Here is a 19,562-nt window from a genome sequence, read left to right as displayed (position 1 = left end):
AGCTGCAAAAACAAAGTTTCTGTCTTTTATTTATTTATTTTTTTGCAGCATACTGCCTCAAGGAGCACTGAAGGGTGTAGATGGGAAAGAAGCAGATATAAACAACAATGACTTAACAAAAATGATAGACATATATGCAGGTTGCCTGTTATGGACTGAAGTTCTGTGATTTCTGAATTTAAAGGTATGTCCTTTGAATGAACAGATACTGCATTTATTTATTTACATTTTAACCACAATAATAGTTGAAGGAGCTTTACTTGCATATTGGTGAGACTAATGGGCCTTTTTTCACAACAGGAAAAGCGCCGGTGTTACTAATAACATTAACCATGGCTCTGTTTTAGTGTCCTAGTAAGCTGTGACAGTGAGCTAACATGCACAATACCAGGACCCTGAAACTGAAGAAGCTAAATGGAGTTTAGCCATCATTCATTTTATTATTTACACCTGTGCTTTTCTTTCTGTTGACTATAGCATGGTTTTACCAGAACTCAGGCAGAGGATGCTAGAGAGCTGAAGTTCAGCAGATGGGTCTTTTGAACTGAAGACATTAGTATCATTTGTGATGGAGTCCACAATGTAATGGATGTTTTTGACAATATGCAACATTTGAAGGCCAAAGTTGACATATATTCCCTTTTGTCTGAAATTTCATTTAGATATTATGATTCTCAACTAACTACTGAAAAAAATTACCAAATACATATGTCTCAGACCTTTCTGCTGCCACCCCAATACAATAAAGGTGAATGGAATTCTATCTGTGGTGCTCATTGAAAAATTACAGCAACATATCTTTCCAAAAAACATGTTCCAGTTACCTTGGATAATGTACACACCTCACTGTCAACATTTTTCATTGGATCTACTTACTACTGAAAAAATAATCTTTGTGAAATCTGTTGACAGCATGTTTTATGTTTGTTTCCTTTCTTTTTCTTTTTTTGGTAAGATGGCCCTTTAACCCAACACATCTACTTAACAGAAAGAAAAACTACAATAAGTACAATAGGCCTTCAATTTACAAAATAATTTCCACATAACAAAAGACTGACAAAGTAAATGTAAAAACATAATGTGCAAAGACAAAAAAAACTTCAGTGCAGGTTTCACATGTATCTGTGGCTGATTTGACATGACAATAAGTCTAGTCTATCTAGTTTGTCACATCTCCTTTCTCTTAAACGTTTTAAATACAGCCTGTAGAATCTGAAAAAAAGTGACAAGTGTGTGTATGACTACTGTCTCTTGGCACATTCAGTGATAGGTTTGGAGTTTCGAACTCTTGAGAGCTGTCCTTTTTTTCTCTACAAAGCAGCACGCCTGCAGCTAGCAGGGATTCAGTGTCTTGCTCAAGGGCACTTCAGGAGGGCTCATATTGCAGTTGTAGCCCAGACCTTCCAGGTGAAGAGGCTGGTTTGTTCACATTTTAAGGTTCCAAGCATAGACTTCCAGCCACCAGCAACAGTAGAACAGTCAGGTTTGGGGCACTCAGTGGCTTGTTTCCACCGTCTGTAGTTACTTCCAGTAAAGGCGTTGGACTTCCAGTACCTGGTGAACTGCTTCCTCTTAACTCAATCACAGAGGCACCTTTTGTTCTAAAAGCTGTTGTAGAAGCTATCGTTGAAGTGGTTGTAGTCCCGATTACATCTCCAGCATTCTCTTTTACTGTACCCGCAACAGACGCTCCGTCTTGGGGGGACTGCTGGTCCGAGACATCCCCGTCTGCAGTTTTGTACCACTGGCACTGGAAGTCCTTCTTCCAGATCTCAGCTGGGTCTGGTTCAGCGGGTTTAGTGTTTGTGTCTGGCTGATCTGTGGCTTTTGCTGCCTCTGCCTGAGATGTTAGATAGAAAATGCTGTTAACATTGGCACACATTGCTGCTATAATTTTCATAGGGAACAGTGAAACATTTTATAACATCAGTCACATAGTGTTATAGAAACATATTCATACTTTATATTGTGTTGTACTTCTTTTGACAACTGAACGTTACCGAAATCCCATGCAGAGATTTCCAAAAAGTGAAGAGTGTTAGCAGACAGCACAATGTTCCTGTGTTCAGTGCTCCAGCTGGTCTTTCTCTACTCACAGCTACTGTTTCCCTCTTTGCTTTCTTCCTGTCTAAACACAGACAAATCTCAGACTCCCTGCTGTGGTCTTTGTTATCTTTATCAGTTGTGACTCAAAACAAGTTGCTCTGTTTCCAACTTTCCACACAGAAAGAACATAAGTTGAGAACTTTGTGTCTCTTTTTACAGGTGCTGTTCACCATGTGTACCCAGGCTTTTGTAAACAAACCCTTAAAAAAAAAAAAAAAAAAAAAAAAAAAAAAAAAAATATTTTTTTTTTTTATTTTCTTTCCTTTTCCCCCCCCATTGTGCTAGCATCTCATATCACCATTGTGTGTTTGGGTGTACTATACACCCAATTTTTTATTGGGAGCCATATCTATATTCCTGGTGTCCTATGTTCTTGATATAAACTATCATCCACCATCAGGTTATTAAATTCAGACAGTAGCCACTTTAAATAGGATCATATCAGCAGCTTACATGATAGTATGCAACAATACCTATTTATTAGTTTATGTTTTCTATTGTACTGCTATATGACATTTTGGATGTTGACATGGCACCGATTGAACCAATCTACAGTGCAGTCACAGTCATTTGTGTAATTAAATAGTATTTTTTTGACCTGCAACTTATCTTATAGAGAGAGGAACTAGATATGGTACATAGATGCGTGAGCAGATGGATAGCATTGAAGTCATAGCCTACAGAAGAACTTATTGGGAGAACAGTCAGGCCTAACTAAATTCCCCCATGCAGCTTTGATGTGTCTAAAAGCTAACATTACAGTAACTTTTGTTCAACGGAGGAGAACCGGAAGAGAATATGTCGCTTTTTACTTGTTAACATCTTGGTTTCTTGACTGGTTGTTGACATAAGTGTAGTTCTAATAAAGTAATAAAAGACGTGAGTGCGAAGATTTTGCATTCACATTGCTTTAATTCATTACTTAGTGTGTTCAACAATTTAGTGCCGCTGACAGATAGACAGAAACTTTTCCTTGTAGTGCGAAAACTGGGAATCTTAAAATTTGACTTTCCCCTCAAGTCATAGCCCCCCTCTCTTTCAGAAAATATTTTCTGTATGTTGCCAGGCAATAAATTGTTTCTCGCTTTGAAAATGACTACACCTTTCTGAAATTCAACTAGGTCAAGTAATTTTAATGCTTTAGACTGTAAAAATAGTGAATTGGTGTGTTCCAAATATCCAGTGTTATGAATTATTCGTATTGCTCTTTTTTTAAGTATAATTAACGATTTCAATGAATTTTGATATGTGTTACCCCAAACCTCTACACAGTAATTTAAATACTGTAACACCATTGAACAATACAAAATGTGAAGTGTTTTGTTGTCTAAACTGTACTTTGCTTTAGCCAAAACTGCAATACTTCTAGACAGTTTTGCTTGGATATGTTTTAAATGAGGTTTCCAGCAAATCTTGTCATCTATAATCACTCCAAGAAATGTCATTTCATATACTCTTTCTATATTAACACCCTCTATCTGTAACTGTACATGATTGATTAATTTATGATTACCAAATATCATGAATTTGGTTTTACTCACATTTAATGATAGCTTATTCATATCAAACCACTGTTTTATTTTTCTGAATTCTGAAGTGATTATGTACAAGAGTTGCTGTAAATTCTGACCAGAAACAAAAATGTTTGTGTCGTCTGCAAATAATACAAATTTCAGTAATTCGGATACTTTACATATATCATTTATATAAAGGATAAATCATTTTGGTCCCAATACTGACCCCTGGGGGACACCACACGCAATGTCCAAACATTTGGATGTATAATCTCCCAACTTCACAAATTGTTGCCTGTCTTTTAAATAACTGCTTAACCACTTCAACACTATCCCCGTGTCATGATTAATTGTGTCAAATGCTTTTTTCAAATCAATAAATACTCCCACTCCATATTTCTTTTTGTATGTGGAATTTGTGATTTCTTCAATGAGATCAATTAAAGCTAGTGATGTTGACCTGTTTTTTTCTGAATCCATATTGACTATCAGTAAGTAATTTGAATTTGTCTAATCTGTCATTGAAGAGTTTTTCAAGAATCTTTGAAAATTGTGGCAGTAGAGAGACCGGCCTGTAATTTGTGAAGTGGTGTTTATCTCCAGTTTTATACAAAGGTATGACTTTTGCGGTTTTCATTTTAGTTAGAAATTTACCAGCTTGGAATGACAAATTAAAAATATGAGTTAATGGTTTAGAGATTTTTACTCTTTTTCTTTTACTATCTTGATATCTATTTAGTTACAATCAGTGGATGCTTTAGTTTTGCATTCATTAACAATTATTTATTTTTCTTCTACAGCTTTAAGAAACATTGAGCATTGATTTCTTTCAATAAGATCATTGTATCTGTTATCAGTTATCTGCGGAATAGGAATTTTTTCAGCTAAATCTGGTCCAACAGTTGCAAAATTATTTATTAAAATTAATGACTTATTGGTTTCAATATTGCAGAGAATATAAAACCCTTTGTAAGGTATCGTTAATGTATCATATTAAGAGGATATTAAGATGGGGTACATAGGAAACTGGGAACATGATACACCATTTATTGCATACACCTAGCTAAAATCAGCCTCTAAAATGACCATAACCTTGAATCAACACCTCTCTAAAGCAACAACTGAACATTATATTCTTCATGAATTTGAGATTTATTAGTTGTGTTAGACTGCAGTAGTTTTAGCTTGGTGTAGCTAATTAACTGGAAACTGAAAAATGTCCATCCGTCATAAGACTCTTTTAGGTCATCACACCAAGCACAGAAATAGTCTGGTTTATATCTAACAACAGGTCTCTGTCAACATCTATTTATGGCTTATTGTAAGAGTGGGCATCAAGCTTGTGCACGGGATTAAAGATAACTGCAATACAATACATAGGCAGGGCTTATACATCTAGCACGGCTAAATCTTGAAATCTACTTAAAATGACATTATCTCACCTTTTCAGTCACCTTCTCCACCACTTCGGATGGGGGTGGGAGGTGGAGGTATGCAGAGCTTTCTGAATTTTGACGGACGCATCTGCCCTTTCCCTGGCACAAAGAGGCTGAGCAGAGTCGAGTTGCCGTGGTTACGTTGATGGAGTAGGGCCCCAAGACCTTACGGACGAACTCTGCCAGGTCCTGACACTCTCTCTGGGAAATAGACAGGTTGTATGTATGTCTTTTTTTTTTATTACAAAGCAGGTCAAAGTGCTATATAAATACTGTGAAAGTATCAAAACACTCAGTCCACAGAGGAATACACACATCCCATCTTTAAATGAGCCGTCAGGACTTTTGTACAGTTGTGACAACTATACTATATACAGTGGGGCAAAAAAGTATTTAGTCAGCCACCAATTATGCAAGTTCTCCCACTTAAAAAGATGAGAGAGGCCTGTGATTTTCATCATAGGTACACTTCAACTATGAGAGACAAAATGAGAAAAAAAAATCCAGAAAATCACATTGTAGGATTTTTAATTAATTAATTGGTAAATTCCTCGGTAAAATAAGTATTTGGTCACCTACAAACAAACAAGATTTCTGGCTCTCACAGACCTGTAACTTCTTCTTTAAGAGGCTCCTCTGTCCTCCACTCGTTACCTCTATTAATGGCACCAACTTGTTATCAGTATAAACGACACCTGTCCACAACCTCAAACAGTCACACTCCAAACTCCACTATGGCCAAGACCAAAGAGCTGTCAAAGAACACCAGAAACAAAATTGTAGACCTGCACCAGGCTGGGAAGACTGAATCTGCAATAGGTAAGCAGCTTGGTGTGAAGAAATCAACTGTGGGAGCAATCATTTGAAAATGGAAGACATACAAGACCACTGATAATCTCCCTCGATCTGGGGGTCCACGCAAGATCTCACCCTGTGGGGTCAAAATGATCACAAGAACGGTGAGCAAAAATCCCAGAACCACACGGGGGGACCTAGTGAATGACCTGCAGAGAGCTGGGACCAAAGTAACAAAGGCTACCATCAGTAACACACTACGCCGCCAGGGACTCAAATCCTGCAGTGCCAGACGTGTCCCCCTGCTTAAGCCAGTACATGTCCAGGCCCGTCTGAAGTTTGCTAGAGAGCATTTGGATGATCCAGAAGAGGATTGGGAGAATGTCATATGGTCAGATGAAACCAAAATAGAACTTTTTGGTAAAAACTCAACTCGTCGTGTTTGGAGGAGAAAGAATGCCGAGTTGCATCCAAAGAACACCATACCTACTGTGAAGCATGGGGGTGGAAACATCATGCTTTGGGGCTTTTTCTGTTTTTCTGCAAAGGGACCAGGACGACTGATCCGTATAAAGGAAAGAATGAATGGGGCCATGTATCGTGAGATTTTGAGTGAAAACCTCCTTCCATCAGCAACGGCATAAAAGATAAAACGTGGCTAGGTCTTTCAGCATTACAATGATCCCAAACACACCGCCCTGGCAACGAAGGAGTGGCTTCGTAAGAAGCATTTCAAGGTCCTGGAGTGGCCTAGCAGGTCTCCAGATCTCAACCCCATATAAAATCTTTGGAGGGAGTTGAAAGTCCGTATTGCCCAGCGACAGCCCCAAAACATCACTGCTCTAGAGGAGATCTGCATGGAGGAATGGGCCAAAATACCAGCAACAGTGTGTGAAAACCTTGTGAAGACTTACAGAAAACGTTTGACCTCTGTCATTGCCAACAAAGGGTATATAACAAAGTATTGAGATGAACTTTTGTTATTGACCAAATAATAAAACCATAATTTGCAAATAAATTCATTAAAAATCCCCCAAATTTTTTTTACTCATTTTGTCTCTGATAGTTGAAGTATACCTATGATGAAAATTACAGGCCTCTCTCATCTTTTTAAGTGGGAGAACTTGCACAATTGGTGGCTGACTAAATACTTTTTTGCCCCACTGTAAAGGTAGAAAAAGCTGTTACAGTCCTTCCCTGGCTGCAATAACGGTGCAGAGACTCGAGAGCGCAGATGCAGAAGACCCTAAATGCTGAACAATCAGAGCAGACTGGGCTTTTTCGGTAGAGGATCTTAAAGAGGCTGTCCCTAAAACGGAGTGCTTCAGACAGAGGGTGGATACAGGTATGTTCAAAAAGACAGTATGATAAACATAATGTGTTTTTTGAAAATTAAAGCATGTAAACATGTTCTAGTAGAAACCCAAAAGATGAGCATGAACCTGAAAAGGAGCATAATATGGGACCTTAAAGACATATCAAGATGCACATCTTGTGTTAAAGAAAATATTTGCCAACACAAGGCATCTTTGTAAAAGTGTGTTTTTATAAACTGAAATCCTGGGGGGAAAAATATCACGTTTATAAATATCAGTGGATAAACGTGCACGTGGGTGTATGCACTTTATGTAAATGTATAGTTGTATACCTCTGTCTTAGTCTCACTTCTCTCCCAGATGACAACTCCGGCTGTTCCCATGGCAGCACTTTCTCCTATGGTGGTGACCAGGTCTGCCTGTTAACAAGAAATTATACAAATAAACTATAAAAGCACACTCTTTTTCAACTGCTCTCTTTGTACTTATTAGTATGATACAGTATACACACCATTACACTTCATAATGAGGCCTCTGTTTATTTCACCCTAAATCCAAAAACACCTTTCAGCTTTCTTATTATTCTCTTTTCCAAGCAAAACTGTGTGACTTTAGAACCAGGGAATAATAAGTGCTATGAAACAACATGAATCTACTTCCGTCCTTCCTCTCCATTTGTTCTGCTTTATCATTGATCCGTGTACAGGGTGCTCGAATACCAGACGTTAATATCTCACCTGTGACAGGAAAGTGTTTGTTGAGGCGTAGACACTCTTGACCAATGGGAATACAGGAAGATCAAATGCAGTCCCAGTCAGAGATGATACTCGTAGTGATTCTCTGATTTGACTGGACAAATAAAGCCTGGCTCCCGAGGTCCCACTCTATAAACAAGGGGACAGATTGACAGATTTGTACCTATAAACCACTCAGTTTTCGGTGTTACAGTCGGAGCTTTCGCTCTGTAGTTGACAATATGTTGTTAACTGCTCAGGGGAAAAGCTTGAGTTAGACAGTAGTTTAGTTTTTAACAGCTTTTTGTGGCTTTGATCTCTCTTTCCTCCTTGTATCCAGCCAAGTGTAAGAACTTACATGGACGTAGGCTTTAAAAGATTTGTTTCTGTTTAAGTTACAATTAGGTTTTCTTTGTATATAGTTTATTTCTCTTAATTATTATAGCATGTTTAGTTTAACTGCCAGCATGAGTTTAAACTGTCTTAACCCAAAACAAAAATGTAAAAAGATACACAAAAGAACAACACAGTGTTGTTACCCACCTGCAGCTTCTCCAGGGTGAGGAGAGGGTAGAGGGCGGAGCATCGTTTCCATAGCCACAGAAGCTCATCGTTAAGGGCCATTTCCGTAGCAGGGCACTGGCCGGTGAAATTGGCTAATATAGTTTGGGCAGGATCGCCGTTGTAGCAGCTGGGGTAAGGGGAGACGCCCCATAATGCTTTGGGCCTTAACCTTTTGACCTCCCGTAGAGTTTCCACCATTACTGACTGGGCTGTTGCCTCGAAGTCCACCTGTGACAAGATCAGTACATCCTCTTTCAGTTTCATTTACCGTGAGATGATAGAAATTTATCAATTGTTTGTTGAAGATCTTGCCACACAGTTTCTACTGACGTAGATATCATTTATTAATTTAATAGCTCTGTTCAATGTTGCAAATCAGTGAGCAGTACGGCTTTATGAAAAGGGATAGTTCGACACTTTGGGAAATACACTTAATTCTTAATTGTTTACTTGTAGAGTTAGTTGAGAAGATCGATACCACTCTCATGTCTTTTCATTAAATATGAAGCTGGAGACGGGACTGTTATCTTAGATTAGCATCTGTGAAGCTCACTAATTAACACGCCACATCTCATTTGTGTAAAAGCGACACTATGGTTATGTTGCAGACTATTTCATGTCAGTTTTGAGAGTCTCCATCAGTTGCCTGGCAACATCAGGGTGAATACAAGACTCCTTTGTATGGATTAAACAAACATATGACATGCTAATTAGAAATTTTGGTTACCTTTAGACAGAGCATCCAGTCTTTATGCTAAGCCAAGCTAATCGGCCGCTGGCAGTAGCTTCATATCTAGCGTACAGGCATTGGAGTGGTGTTGGTCTTATCTCAAAATATTTGCAAAAATACAAAGAAGCAGGGTGACCTCTAGCTAACCTGGTAGAGTGCGCACCACTCTGCTCCTTGTTATCTCCTTTACTGTTATTCTTTCATTACCGTACATTACATTATGCAAGTTTGCCAGATCGGGTAGTTGATCTGTAGTTCGAATGAACTGGACAATGTAATATAATGGACAATTCCGCTTCCAACCTGTAGGGGGACCGAAGTGGGAAAAGTTCTCTAGTGTTGCTTTAAAGAGAAGAGTGCGAAGAAGCGTATTTCCCAAAATGTCAACCTACTACTTTAATTCACAGGATAAACCAAAACCAGACATTACCATCTGGTTTACTACTTTAAACATTTCTCAACTAAATTTCCCACAAATTATATGTTATATCTATTGTGATACTGTTACTTCTAATTTAGCATAAAATGGTCCTGTCAAACCACAAATCAACAGCATTTGTCTATCTGGCTTTCTTATCACACATTTTCCAATTGAGCTTTATTTACATTGACTATGAGCTTTTTGTTTGCATGCAGGAGATCACAGTCACTTACCCTGTTAACAAAACTTCACGTTTACAAAACCTTTCCAAATGGACGGAATACAACTGGACAGAATTAAAGTAAAATAGTTTTTACCCTTTATGTTATGACACCATGTTTCTGCTGAGTAATCAAATACCTACTTTATCAGGGTGAGTCATCAATTCATACTGCAACTCTTCTTCCTGCTGTTCCCTACTCGCCTGCCCCATTTTTCCTCCTCCCATTTGTTCTTTTGGTACCTTTTTGAAAGGTTCTCACATCATAACATCAGAATAAAATATCATTGCCAACATAATATCGATAGTGATATGCCATGGTACACTGGATATTTGCATCAAAGATTTTCTTTTTACTAAAGAAGAAACACTTTTGGAACTTTTTTTTTCCCATTGGCATTTTGGCATCTTTCCACCATCTGCAACTACTTTGAAAATGTCCTCTCCACTTCCACCCATGATTCCCCAACCTCTCCCTTATCACTCTTTTCTTTTCATGTTCCCTTATCTTCCATCTTTCTTGCAAACCTGTTTTCTGCCTAGTCCCTTTCTTCCATAGCTGTCCACTCTTTCTATCACCTACCTTTTTTATTACCTCTTTCCCTGAACTTTCCTCACCTGTGACCACTTCTCCACCTCCTCAGGGGTCCAGTGAGGAAAGAAAGTCTTCAGCAGGTTTCTCGATGCCTCCAGATACATCGCCTGCCTTTCTCTGTTCCTTGACCACTGGGGGACCCACTCTGCATAGCGCAGCACCCCCAGCCCAAGGTACCTTGGGGCAGGTAAAACTGCCTCCAAGTCCTGCTGTGTCTTTTGGAGGTGGTTGTCCAGCCGTGTGTGCTGTGGTAGCCCCCCATTGACCGGTGTGTCCTTGTCTATAAAATAAGGGTAGTTCCCCAGTGTGTCCTCATAAAAGACGGCCACGCGGCCCTCCCGTTCCATCCCAAAGGATCTTGGATCTGGCCGACCGGAGCAGGAGGAGTCAGGGATGCCCCAGAAGATTATAAAAGGCTGTCCAGACAGGAGAGGGGGGCAAGCTGGTTGGAGTGGACCAGCAATACCTAGGTCAGCAAATGCAGCAAGCAGGAGAAAGAAGGGCAGTAAAATTGGAGGCTGGACTTGAAGGAAGGCTGATGAAAAAGTGTGAGTCCTGAGAGTGTAAAGTTTTGGTTTCGGTTCTGGCTTTGGGTCTGGACTCGACCGTGGCTCGGTCCACGCCATTGGAGCGGCCACCTTTCAGGCTGTCACCCCTTCAGGCTCTCACAGCCAATCATGTTCCTGTAAAACACACAGCAGAAGTCTAACCTTCTTCAGTCTGTACTGTGATATGTTCATGGTCAAATAATAAGCACCAAGCAATGAAGGTCAGAAGAATTATTCCCCTGCATCATTTGTTGCTGCTGATGACATTTAACAAAACTAAGATTAAGTGATCGGCACCTACAAATCACAAAATTACATATTTTATCCTGACTAACCGTGATATCTTGAAAGATCGCCACAAACAAAAGCCTCATGATTGTCTGTTTTTCTTACCTACAAGAAAGATCTCCTGATATTTGCTTCTATCTACTCTTTATTGAGCTGCACGCTATTTTGTAATCTCAGTCGTATTTGAATGGCTTAAAATACTCCATGAAACGTTTCTTATCTTCTCTACCAACTGTCATCTCCCCCTTTTTAAGTGGGTGTAGTCAAATATGTGACAGATTATAGATTTCTCATGGGGTCCCTCAGTCACACATGTCATGAAGAAAGCTGGTGTAGTTGATTTTTTTTATACACTCAGTGATACAGGATACAGGAGACACTCAGTCAGAGTGTGGAGAATCCTCTGGATCACAAATTTGAAAATCTTCATTTTGAAGAAAAACCTGAGATTAAACATCTCAGTGTCCACCAGACGCTATTGTTATAGACTAGGTCTGTCAATCGTTTAAAATATTTAATTGCGATTAATCGCATGATTGTCCATAGTTAACTCACGATTAATCGCAAATTAATCACACTTTTTTTTTAATCTGTTTTAAATGTACATTAACCCTTGTGTTGTCCTTCGGGTCCCAGTGACCCGAAGGACAACACAAGGATTATGTACTTCTGTTTACTTTGTTGAGAATTGCTCTCTAAACAAGGGTTAATACAGCACCTTAGTTCTTGTTTGTACAGCATTTTGGTCAGCTTAAACTGTTTAAATGTGTTCTAGAAATAAACTTTACTTACTTACTTTACAAGAAACAGGGTTTAGAGAGCAATTCTCAACAAAGTAAACGGAAGTACATACTCCTTGTGTTGTCCTTCAGGTCACTGGGACCCGAAGGACAACACAAGGGTTAAAAGGGATATTTTCAACATGGGAGCGGAGAAATATGCTTGCTTTATGCAAATGTTCATTATTATTGCAACAATAATACTGTCTACAATATTCTCTAGGACAACCTCAAAGGTACTGTATGCTGTAACTAATCCTGCTGTATCCGTTTCACACATAAAGAGACACAAATCTACTGACATCTACAGGTAAGTGATACAATTGAGACAGCTTAGTTTTGGAACTACAGTTTCCAAAATTTACGGGCTGGGGATTGAAACAAGAAGTATACTGTAATGTTGCCATGGATTCAGTAAGGTACACTTTGGGCTGAAATCTGAGCCCCATTTTGTTTAGCCTGTATTTGTTGAGAGTTTGGCAAATTGGAACCATTACAAATATGCCAAATTAGCTATTAGCAGTTCCTGGTTGCAGTGTACCCATGGAGGTACAGACAAAATGATTCTAGGACAAGGTCTGGAGCTATAGGGAACTTATTTTTTTTCCTATGATTTCTAAGTGGATTTATGCATGTTTATTCACAAAGAGATAATGAAATCCACGGGAAGTCTAAATCACACGGAATGTGAAAATATGTGTATCATGTCTGTGTTTACATTTGACTTTGTCACTGCCACTGCTGCTGCAACGGTTGACCATGTTGGTAAGTGGGCCAAACTACAATAACTGACTTCCTGTTGTTTTAAGACCACCGGCATGCACCTGTCCCTTTCATCTCACACCGTATCTTTGTCCCATCTCTCTCCCTCTGCGTCCCCATACAGCTCCTCTGTGCCTTCCAGTTTGAAAACCTCTGGTTTAGATTATCTGAGACTCTGAATGAACACTATCATACTTAAAGATATTCCCTCATTTGGTGTTTAATTGGTTGCAAAGGTCATAGTATATGATTCACATTGTTTTTATATACATCAAACTATTCAGTTAACCCTAGTGCCCTGTTTGGAAGTGGCATGTTATGCTTCTTCACTCATTTATTCAGGTTTTCCCTTTTGCATACATTTTGTCAACTTTATGTTATTAGGTTTTTTGGTTTGATTACAGTCATACTGAACACCACTGTATCATATTGTGTCCCATTCCCCTGGAGGTGACAAAGGGCTGTAGCATTTCCATGTTCTCCAGCTTTTTTTTTTTCTTTACCAGGAACTTTTTTGGTGAAAAAGGTCTGGCAGTTGCTTGTTAGCAGGGGAAACACTTCTCTACAGCGCAGATAGCTGCATGCTCTCTAACAAGCCATTAAAAACGGAAATGTAACACTATGTGACAAATGTCTGTTGGAGACAAAGAGCAACTCAAAATGCCATGGGATTCTTGTAACAATAAATATACTACGTGCAAACGAATACACAAGGAGGGGGAAGAAGATAATATATCAGAACTCCTTAAAGTCTTGGCACACCCTCACAGGTGTTTGTTTTTTTTACTAGTCTGGCTGATTAGACCTCTAGTCCGGTGGTGCTAAGGAAATTGTGTGATGTCACCAAACTCCATGGACCAATAAGAAACGTAAGGGTGTCCTGCAAGAGAGTGAGGGATTTGTCAGTCAAGTCCCGTCTGTACTCGCCCACACAGTCCTGAGAAGAGGTTTAATCAGGCTAAAGTTAAAACACCCATGTGGGTGCGCAGGGCCAATCAATCTTTAGGTTAGATTTTAGATTTCATTTTAGCATTCAACAACTTTAACGGAAATGTTTAACATATTCAAAGAAGAAAATAACCTTTTCAACATAAACATTCACATTTTATTATTTAAGTAACCCTTTTTTGTAAATGTTCAAAATTGTAAATTGAAGGTTACAGTAATCCATCAGCTCTCCACCTCAGTCCAGTTCGAGCATTTAACTTAAGTTCTTATCCACACAGACTTGTGAAGAACAGGTGAATAAGCTCCCAGATCACCAACATTATATAAGCCTATAATACTAAGGAGGTCAAAGTTCACAGAATGCAGCGTCCTGCTAGCATCCCAGCGTTTCTAAATCGATCACGTAAGAAACGAAATGAGGGGAGAATGCATTCACAATTGTTTCAATCATTCCAAATCTGTAGAATATGAAGTAAGTCGATTTAGTTAGGCTTTATAATTGTATTTCTGTTTGTCATTGTCCTAAAGGTGATTTAGAGACTCACTTTTATTGTCCACTTAATTAAGATTATTATTTTACGGTCATAACCTCAAACTATTAAAATAGCTGCAGTCTCCTCATAAGTAATCCCTCAGTCAGTGCTGGTAGTGTGAATGGTAAACGTGATAGCTGTCTGTTCAGACAAAGCTTCTGGTCTTTGTTTACTCCTCTGTCTGGGCCGAGGCTGATCCTGAGCCCACCGCCTCCGCAGCTCAAAGCAAACACCTTCAACCTTAATAGTTATACTCTCTGGAGTGTGTCAGTTTATATATTAGGCTACACAGTAGTTCAGAGGTTCACTTTTGACAATGAATTCATTATAAATCTTTAAACATATCAATAATTAATGTCATTATTATGGTATGTCCTTATGCCAAGAAGAAATCAATGAGCATATGAATCCAGCATTTTAAATGTTTAGGTACGGTATTTTCATTTTCTAATGTGTTCATTTTTATCTCACAGTTCATTTGTCTGCTCCTCTCCCATGAAAGCCCCCATGCTGTGCCAACACAAGGAAAGGAAAAGCTGTTATTTATCTGGTACTCTGATTTGATTCTGTCAATCATCAAATAATCTGATTTTGAGAAAAATATCCTTTACAACAATAAATCCCTGCTCATTATGTTAAATTAGATATTGCGATCTTGGTCGAAAACTTGCAGCACTGGCTGCTATCTCTGACATTAACTACCAAACATTGGCCACAGTGCAGACCAACAGGTTCTTCTTCTGTTATGTATTTAGTGGATGCTATATAACACAATACAATGCAATGCTGTGTGTTATTTTAAACCTTTCAGGAAAAATAATAGGGGAACAGTTTGGTGATCACTGATCGTTGTTTAGGTACATTAAACCACGTTAAGCGTTTTAGAATTTCCCGGGAACAGTGTCATGTTTTCTCTTTAAAATATGGAGCCTTTAAAGAAAGGAGCAGATTCTCCGTATTGGTGGTAAATTACTGGTATTCTACTTTGCCATATTCTCTGGCCGCGCTGTTTGTGATGGTACTCAATGAACCGAGAGGAAACGCCGGTAGGATCCGATCAGGACGTGAAATCAGCTGAGATTAGGACGATATTTGCGTCACTCCAATCTAATGCCCAGAAAAGAACCAGTGCAGCCATGCTCCAGCAAGTCAACATAGAGTAGGCCTACATCGGTTTAAGTGTTATAGTACATTTGACAAGTAATAGACGAGTAGTCCTCACAGCCTCATGCTTCAGTCTGACGGAGTTATTTATTTGACGCAGCAGTCTTCCTGAGCAGTGTGTGTAGACTATATTTTAGTGTGTGTTCACGTTAACTGCATTGTTGGACGTAGTTAGGAAGGTTATTGTTGCTTCTGTTTGCTCACACAGATGAGTCTAAGGATGAAGATGTCAGTGAAGGACTGTCAGGTCTTAATTTATCCTTGTCCATCACTTTGGTTCTCAGCATGGTACCATAAACAGTGAGCGTTAGATTTCCACCAATTTAAAAAAGATCTTTTTTCCCAACTGTAAACCCCCAGCCATGGTCTTGATTTTAAGGGCATATTATAATGCTATGAAAGTCATAATACTGAATACATCTCAAAAGGTGATTTCTGTAATAGTGTCACTGTTTCTACATTTCTTCTGGCTTTTTACTCTGTCACATACTATAAAGTCTTTTGCATATCAGCCAACATATACTGTACACCCATTCATTCACACCTTTGATAAATCAGATATGCCAATAATTTCTCCAAGTTTCCAACAATTTCAGAAGTACATAACTCAAATGAATAATTGAATAAGATGTGTTGACGTAGTCGTGTACATCTTTGTATTAATGATGAAATATGTTCAAAGTTTTCATGTCAACAATGTTCAGGAGTTTATCCACTGACACTACTGAGAGCGTGTTAGTTACACTTCAACTCACTTAAAATATTTGTTAAATATGAACCACACTATCAGTAACTATGTAATGACAATTATAATATTTTATGACATTTTTTAAAATTGCAGCAATCTTTAGTTCTTGATTTTTAAGACGTTAACGTCTTGTTCTTTTAGGACAACCGATTTTATGTTAATTATTTTATGATTTGTAGTTATTTCAAAACCGTGAACTATAACAACAACTATAACAACACAGGCAGTGAGTTAGTGTAGCAAGTCAGTCCAGTGATGTACAGTACAGTTATTTAGCTCCAATTAAACAACAAACTTCTTGCCTTTATATTTGAGGGGAAGTGTTTAAAAATCTTCATTTGCTTAACCCTAGTTTCATTTATAGCCATGCCGATTGTTTGGAACTACAGGTGCAATTTAGCTGTTGAGCTAACCCCGGCACATTTACATTGATGTCGTTAAAGGTCAGTGTTGATTAATGTGCACTGACCCCTGAAAATAAATAAACAAACAAATATGCAGACATTTTAAAACATCTGCAGTTGTGTCCACTCCAATGCCATGGAGGTCAATGGAATGTGTGTGTGTGTGTGTGTGTGGGGGGGGGTCACAGTCAACAGTTATAATTTTTGTACTGAGCATTCAAAATAAAGAATACATTCTACTTACCTTTTTACCTAACTTTTGTTCCTCAGATGTAACCACTAATCCAGCTATTCATTTAGGATTTTCTTTACATTTTAAATAGTATAAAGCTTCTATTCAGAATTTAAGAAAGCTTCTGTTTTTCTTTTTGATAGACACACAATCATTTCTTAATGCCGCTGATTAAAGAACAAAACATAAAGATTTGTGGCTCCCCAAAAATACAAACCAAAATAATTTTTACTTCCCTCACAAGCCTGGCTCCAGACCTCTGAATGGCTGCCCACACCTCAGATACTTGTATTCAGTGATTCAAACAGAATAATGACTTAAAACAAAATAGTAATTCAGTTTAATTATGAGGCTCGTTCCTGACCAGCTGTCATGAATAAAACAATAAGATTGCATTTGATATAATTGAAAAGATCTGTGTTGTCTGTATAGCCCAACATCTAATTCAATTGTGAATGTATTTGTGTTTAAAATTGGCATTTTATTTGTCATTTCTTTAGCACTTGTTTTTTTATTTAGTTTTTTTCTAAACCACTGACTATTTGCAACTATAGAAATTGCATCTTTATTGCGATACAATTTCAATGAAATTGATCAAAAATAATGCTAAAATTAGATAAATGCTATAATGTCTACCGTCATATCAAGTCAAGACAAACTTACCAAGGCCAGGGTTGTTCCTGCATTTACTCCTCACAGTCTGGACATACTCTGAGTTATTGCTCCTGACAACGCAATATTTTATTCCTCTTTCTTCTGTTTTATTTGTTACTCTTCCAGATATAAAAAACAAGGAATCCTGCTGGATATGTGAGGGCATGGATAAGCTGTACATGTATAACATGCAGCAAAAAGAAGCCTGACATCTGAGAGACGGAGATAGAGAAAGAGAGGGAGAGAGGGAGGGAGGGAGGGAGATAAAGAGACAGGAATAGACAAGAGAATTAAAAAGAGAGTGTCAGGAGGGGAAGAGGGGAGGGAAATGAAGAAGGAAAAGACAGAAAAGAGGTAAAAAAGAAAAAAGAGTTAAAGGGGGAGTTGAGAGTCTGACCAGGAGATAGAATGACGGGTGGGCAGGTGACCTCACCTTCACAGCCAGGCTAAGCTTCCTTACTGACAGAAGGTAAGCAGGGTCAGTGTCGACCACGCCAACTCACATGACCAATGACAGTGATTGTAATCCCATAATCCTCTGCTCTACCGCTACCACTCTTGGCGAAACAAACACCCGAGCTGTGATTACACCTGTCCTCCTCTTCTTTTTACTTCCTCACTCTTTACTTCTTCTTTATCTTTTTCAATTCTCCATCTACAGCTGATCCGACCTCTTCAGTTTTTCTACACACAAACTTCTGTTTTTTATCATCAACTTTTATCTACCTCATCTTCTACTACACACCTACTTTTTTTTTCTCTTTATTTCCCCGTAGCCTAACAAATTCAGCTCGTCCTCATCCAGAAAACAACCATAGGTCGATTACGCAAGCAGCTTAGGACGACCGACAATGACATTTCTTGCCAGGCGGCGACCTCTTGTGGCTGTAGTAATTATGCGAGAGCAAACGAGTAAGCGAGGTGACAAAGTTCAGGTTGGAGTGGTGGATAGTCAAACAAACACACGACTTTTCACTCAGGAGACCAGGGTTCGTGTCCCATGTGAAACCAGAAGTCAATCATCACCACTTACATATACGTACATTATGTGTACAATGCAATATACATTGCATTGTGGGACTGTTGGCAAAAAGTAGTGTACGTGCCAAGGACACGGTACTATCCACAAATGGTCAAATGCGGTTTTATATGATGGTTTGCCCAAATCACATTTGACTGAATACATTTATGTATAGACCCCTGAGTTCATGATAAGCCATGAAAAATATTTTAATGTTTTCCAGGAAAAGAAAAGAGGGATTTTGTTGTAAAACTACCCAAAAAATATTTTTTGTTGACATATAATTGGTATTTAAAGACAACTGAATAATTGAAACAGGGGCACAGGATTGGAATTTGGAGAATATGTTTTTATTTTGCCATTTGTAAAGTTAGGTTAAGCTGACATTATTGTTGTTCTTTTGTTACTTCTGTCATGCATGTAGCTTACTATCACTCAGGATAATGAATGTGGCAGTGTTAATGGAGGACTGGGCTGATCTTACATATTTTACATGAGCTATATTTTGTGTTGGAGACGTAAACCTACACAAAATGTAAAAAATGCAGCTCCACCATGTCTGGCTTTTGTCCAACAAATCACATATTGATATTCTCCCTCTACCAGCCTCATTTCTGCCTATATTCTATTCCTCACTACATCATCTTTACCTTCATTGTTTTCGTCTTTTTTTCCTTTTGCCTCTTATATTTCCATCCCAGTGCTTTATTTAGGCTCCATACCGTTCGCATTCCATCTCTCTCTTCTAAGTTACCTGCCATTTTTTCCATTAGAGCTGTCACTGCACACAATAGCTAATAACCTGGTCGAAGAATCACACCTGTGCTCTCATGCTCTTTCTATAAATTCCCCTTTTTTTCTCCTTTGCTTCGCTGCTGGTCTTTTCTTTAAATTTTTACCCTGCTACCAGTTTCTGATTCTCTTGGTGCTGCACCTAGCATTATTTTTTTGTTTGTTAAAAAGTAAGACCATTCTTTTCTGCAGCACATTCATTAAAATGTGGTTTATACAATTCAAAATGCAATATAAAGGCTGGCAGTTCTCTTTGTG

General features: G+C 38.5%; 1 protein-coding gene across 3 annotated transcripts; it reads right to left on the bottom strand.

Moving 5' to 3' along the window:
• Window positions 1–3: 3 nt before the first annotated feature.
• si:dkey-72l14.3 (Glyco_hydro_56 domain-containing protein) lies at window positions 4–17,971 on the bottom strand. 3 transcript variants are annotated; one of them, XM_039800520.1, is made up of 8 exons: window positions 17,925–17,971; window positions 17,501–17,703; window positions 10,455–10,897; window positions 8,445–8,693; window positions 7,905–8,051; window positions 7,500–7,586; window positions 5,063–5,257; window positions 4–1,840 (listed from the first exon to the last, which is right to left on the bottom strand). In XM_039800520.1, the coding sequence occupies exons 2-8, from the start codon at window positions 17,679–17,681 to the stop codon at window positions 1,433–1,435; spliced, it is 1,710 nt and encodes a 569-aa protein (XP_039656454.1). In that variant the 5' UTR covers window positions 17,682–17,703; window positions 17,925–17,971; the 3' UTR covers window positions 4–1,432. The 3 variants fall into 3 exon arrangements, with proteins under 3 accessions (XP_039656454.1, XP_039656453.1, XP_039656455.1); XM_039800519.1 differs by having other exon boundaries at window positions 17,501–17,962; XM_039800521.1 differs by having other exon boundaries at window positions 12–1,840; window positions 10,455–11,114; window positions 17,501–17,961.
• Between the last annotated feature and the right edge of the window lie 1,591 nt (window positions 17,972–19,562).

This window comes from Perca fluviatilis, chromosome 5 (genome assembly GCF_010015445.1).
Source record: "Perca fluviatilis chromosome 5, GENO_Pfluv_1.0, whole genome shotgun sequence".
Classification (NCBI taxonomy): Eukaryota; Metazoa; Chordata; class Actinopteri; order Perciformes; family Percidae; genus Perca; species Perca fluviatilis.
This window is presented reverse-complemented; position numbering and strand designations above follow the sequence as displayed.

Coding starts and splice junctions, on each gene's coding strand:
- si:dkey-72l14.3 (XM_039800520.1), bottom strand. CDS start 17,681: ATGTTATACATGTACAGCTTATCCATGCCCTCACATATCCAGCAGGAT. Junction 7,587..7,904: donor CAAACACTTTCCTGTCACAG/GTGAGATATTAA, acceptor TCTTGTTAACAG/GCAGACCTGGTCACCACCAT. Junction 1,841..5,062: donor TGGAGAAGGTGACTGAAAAG/GTGAGATAATGT, acceptor CTAACATCTCAG/GCAGAGGCAGCAAAAGCCAC.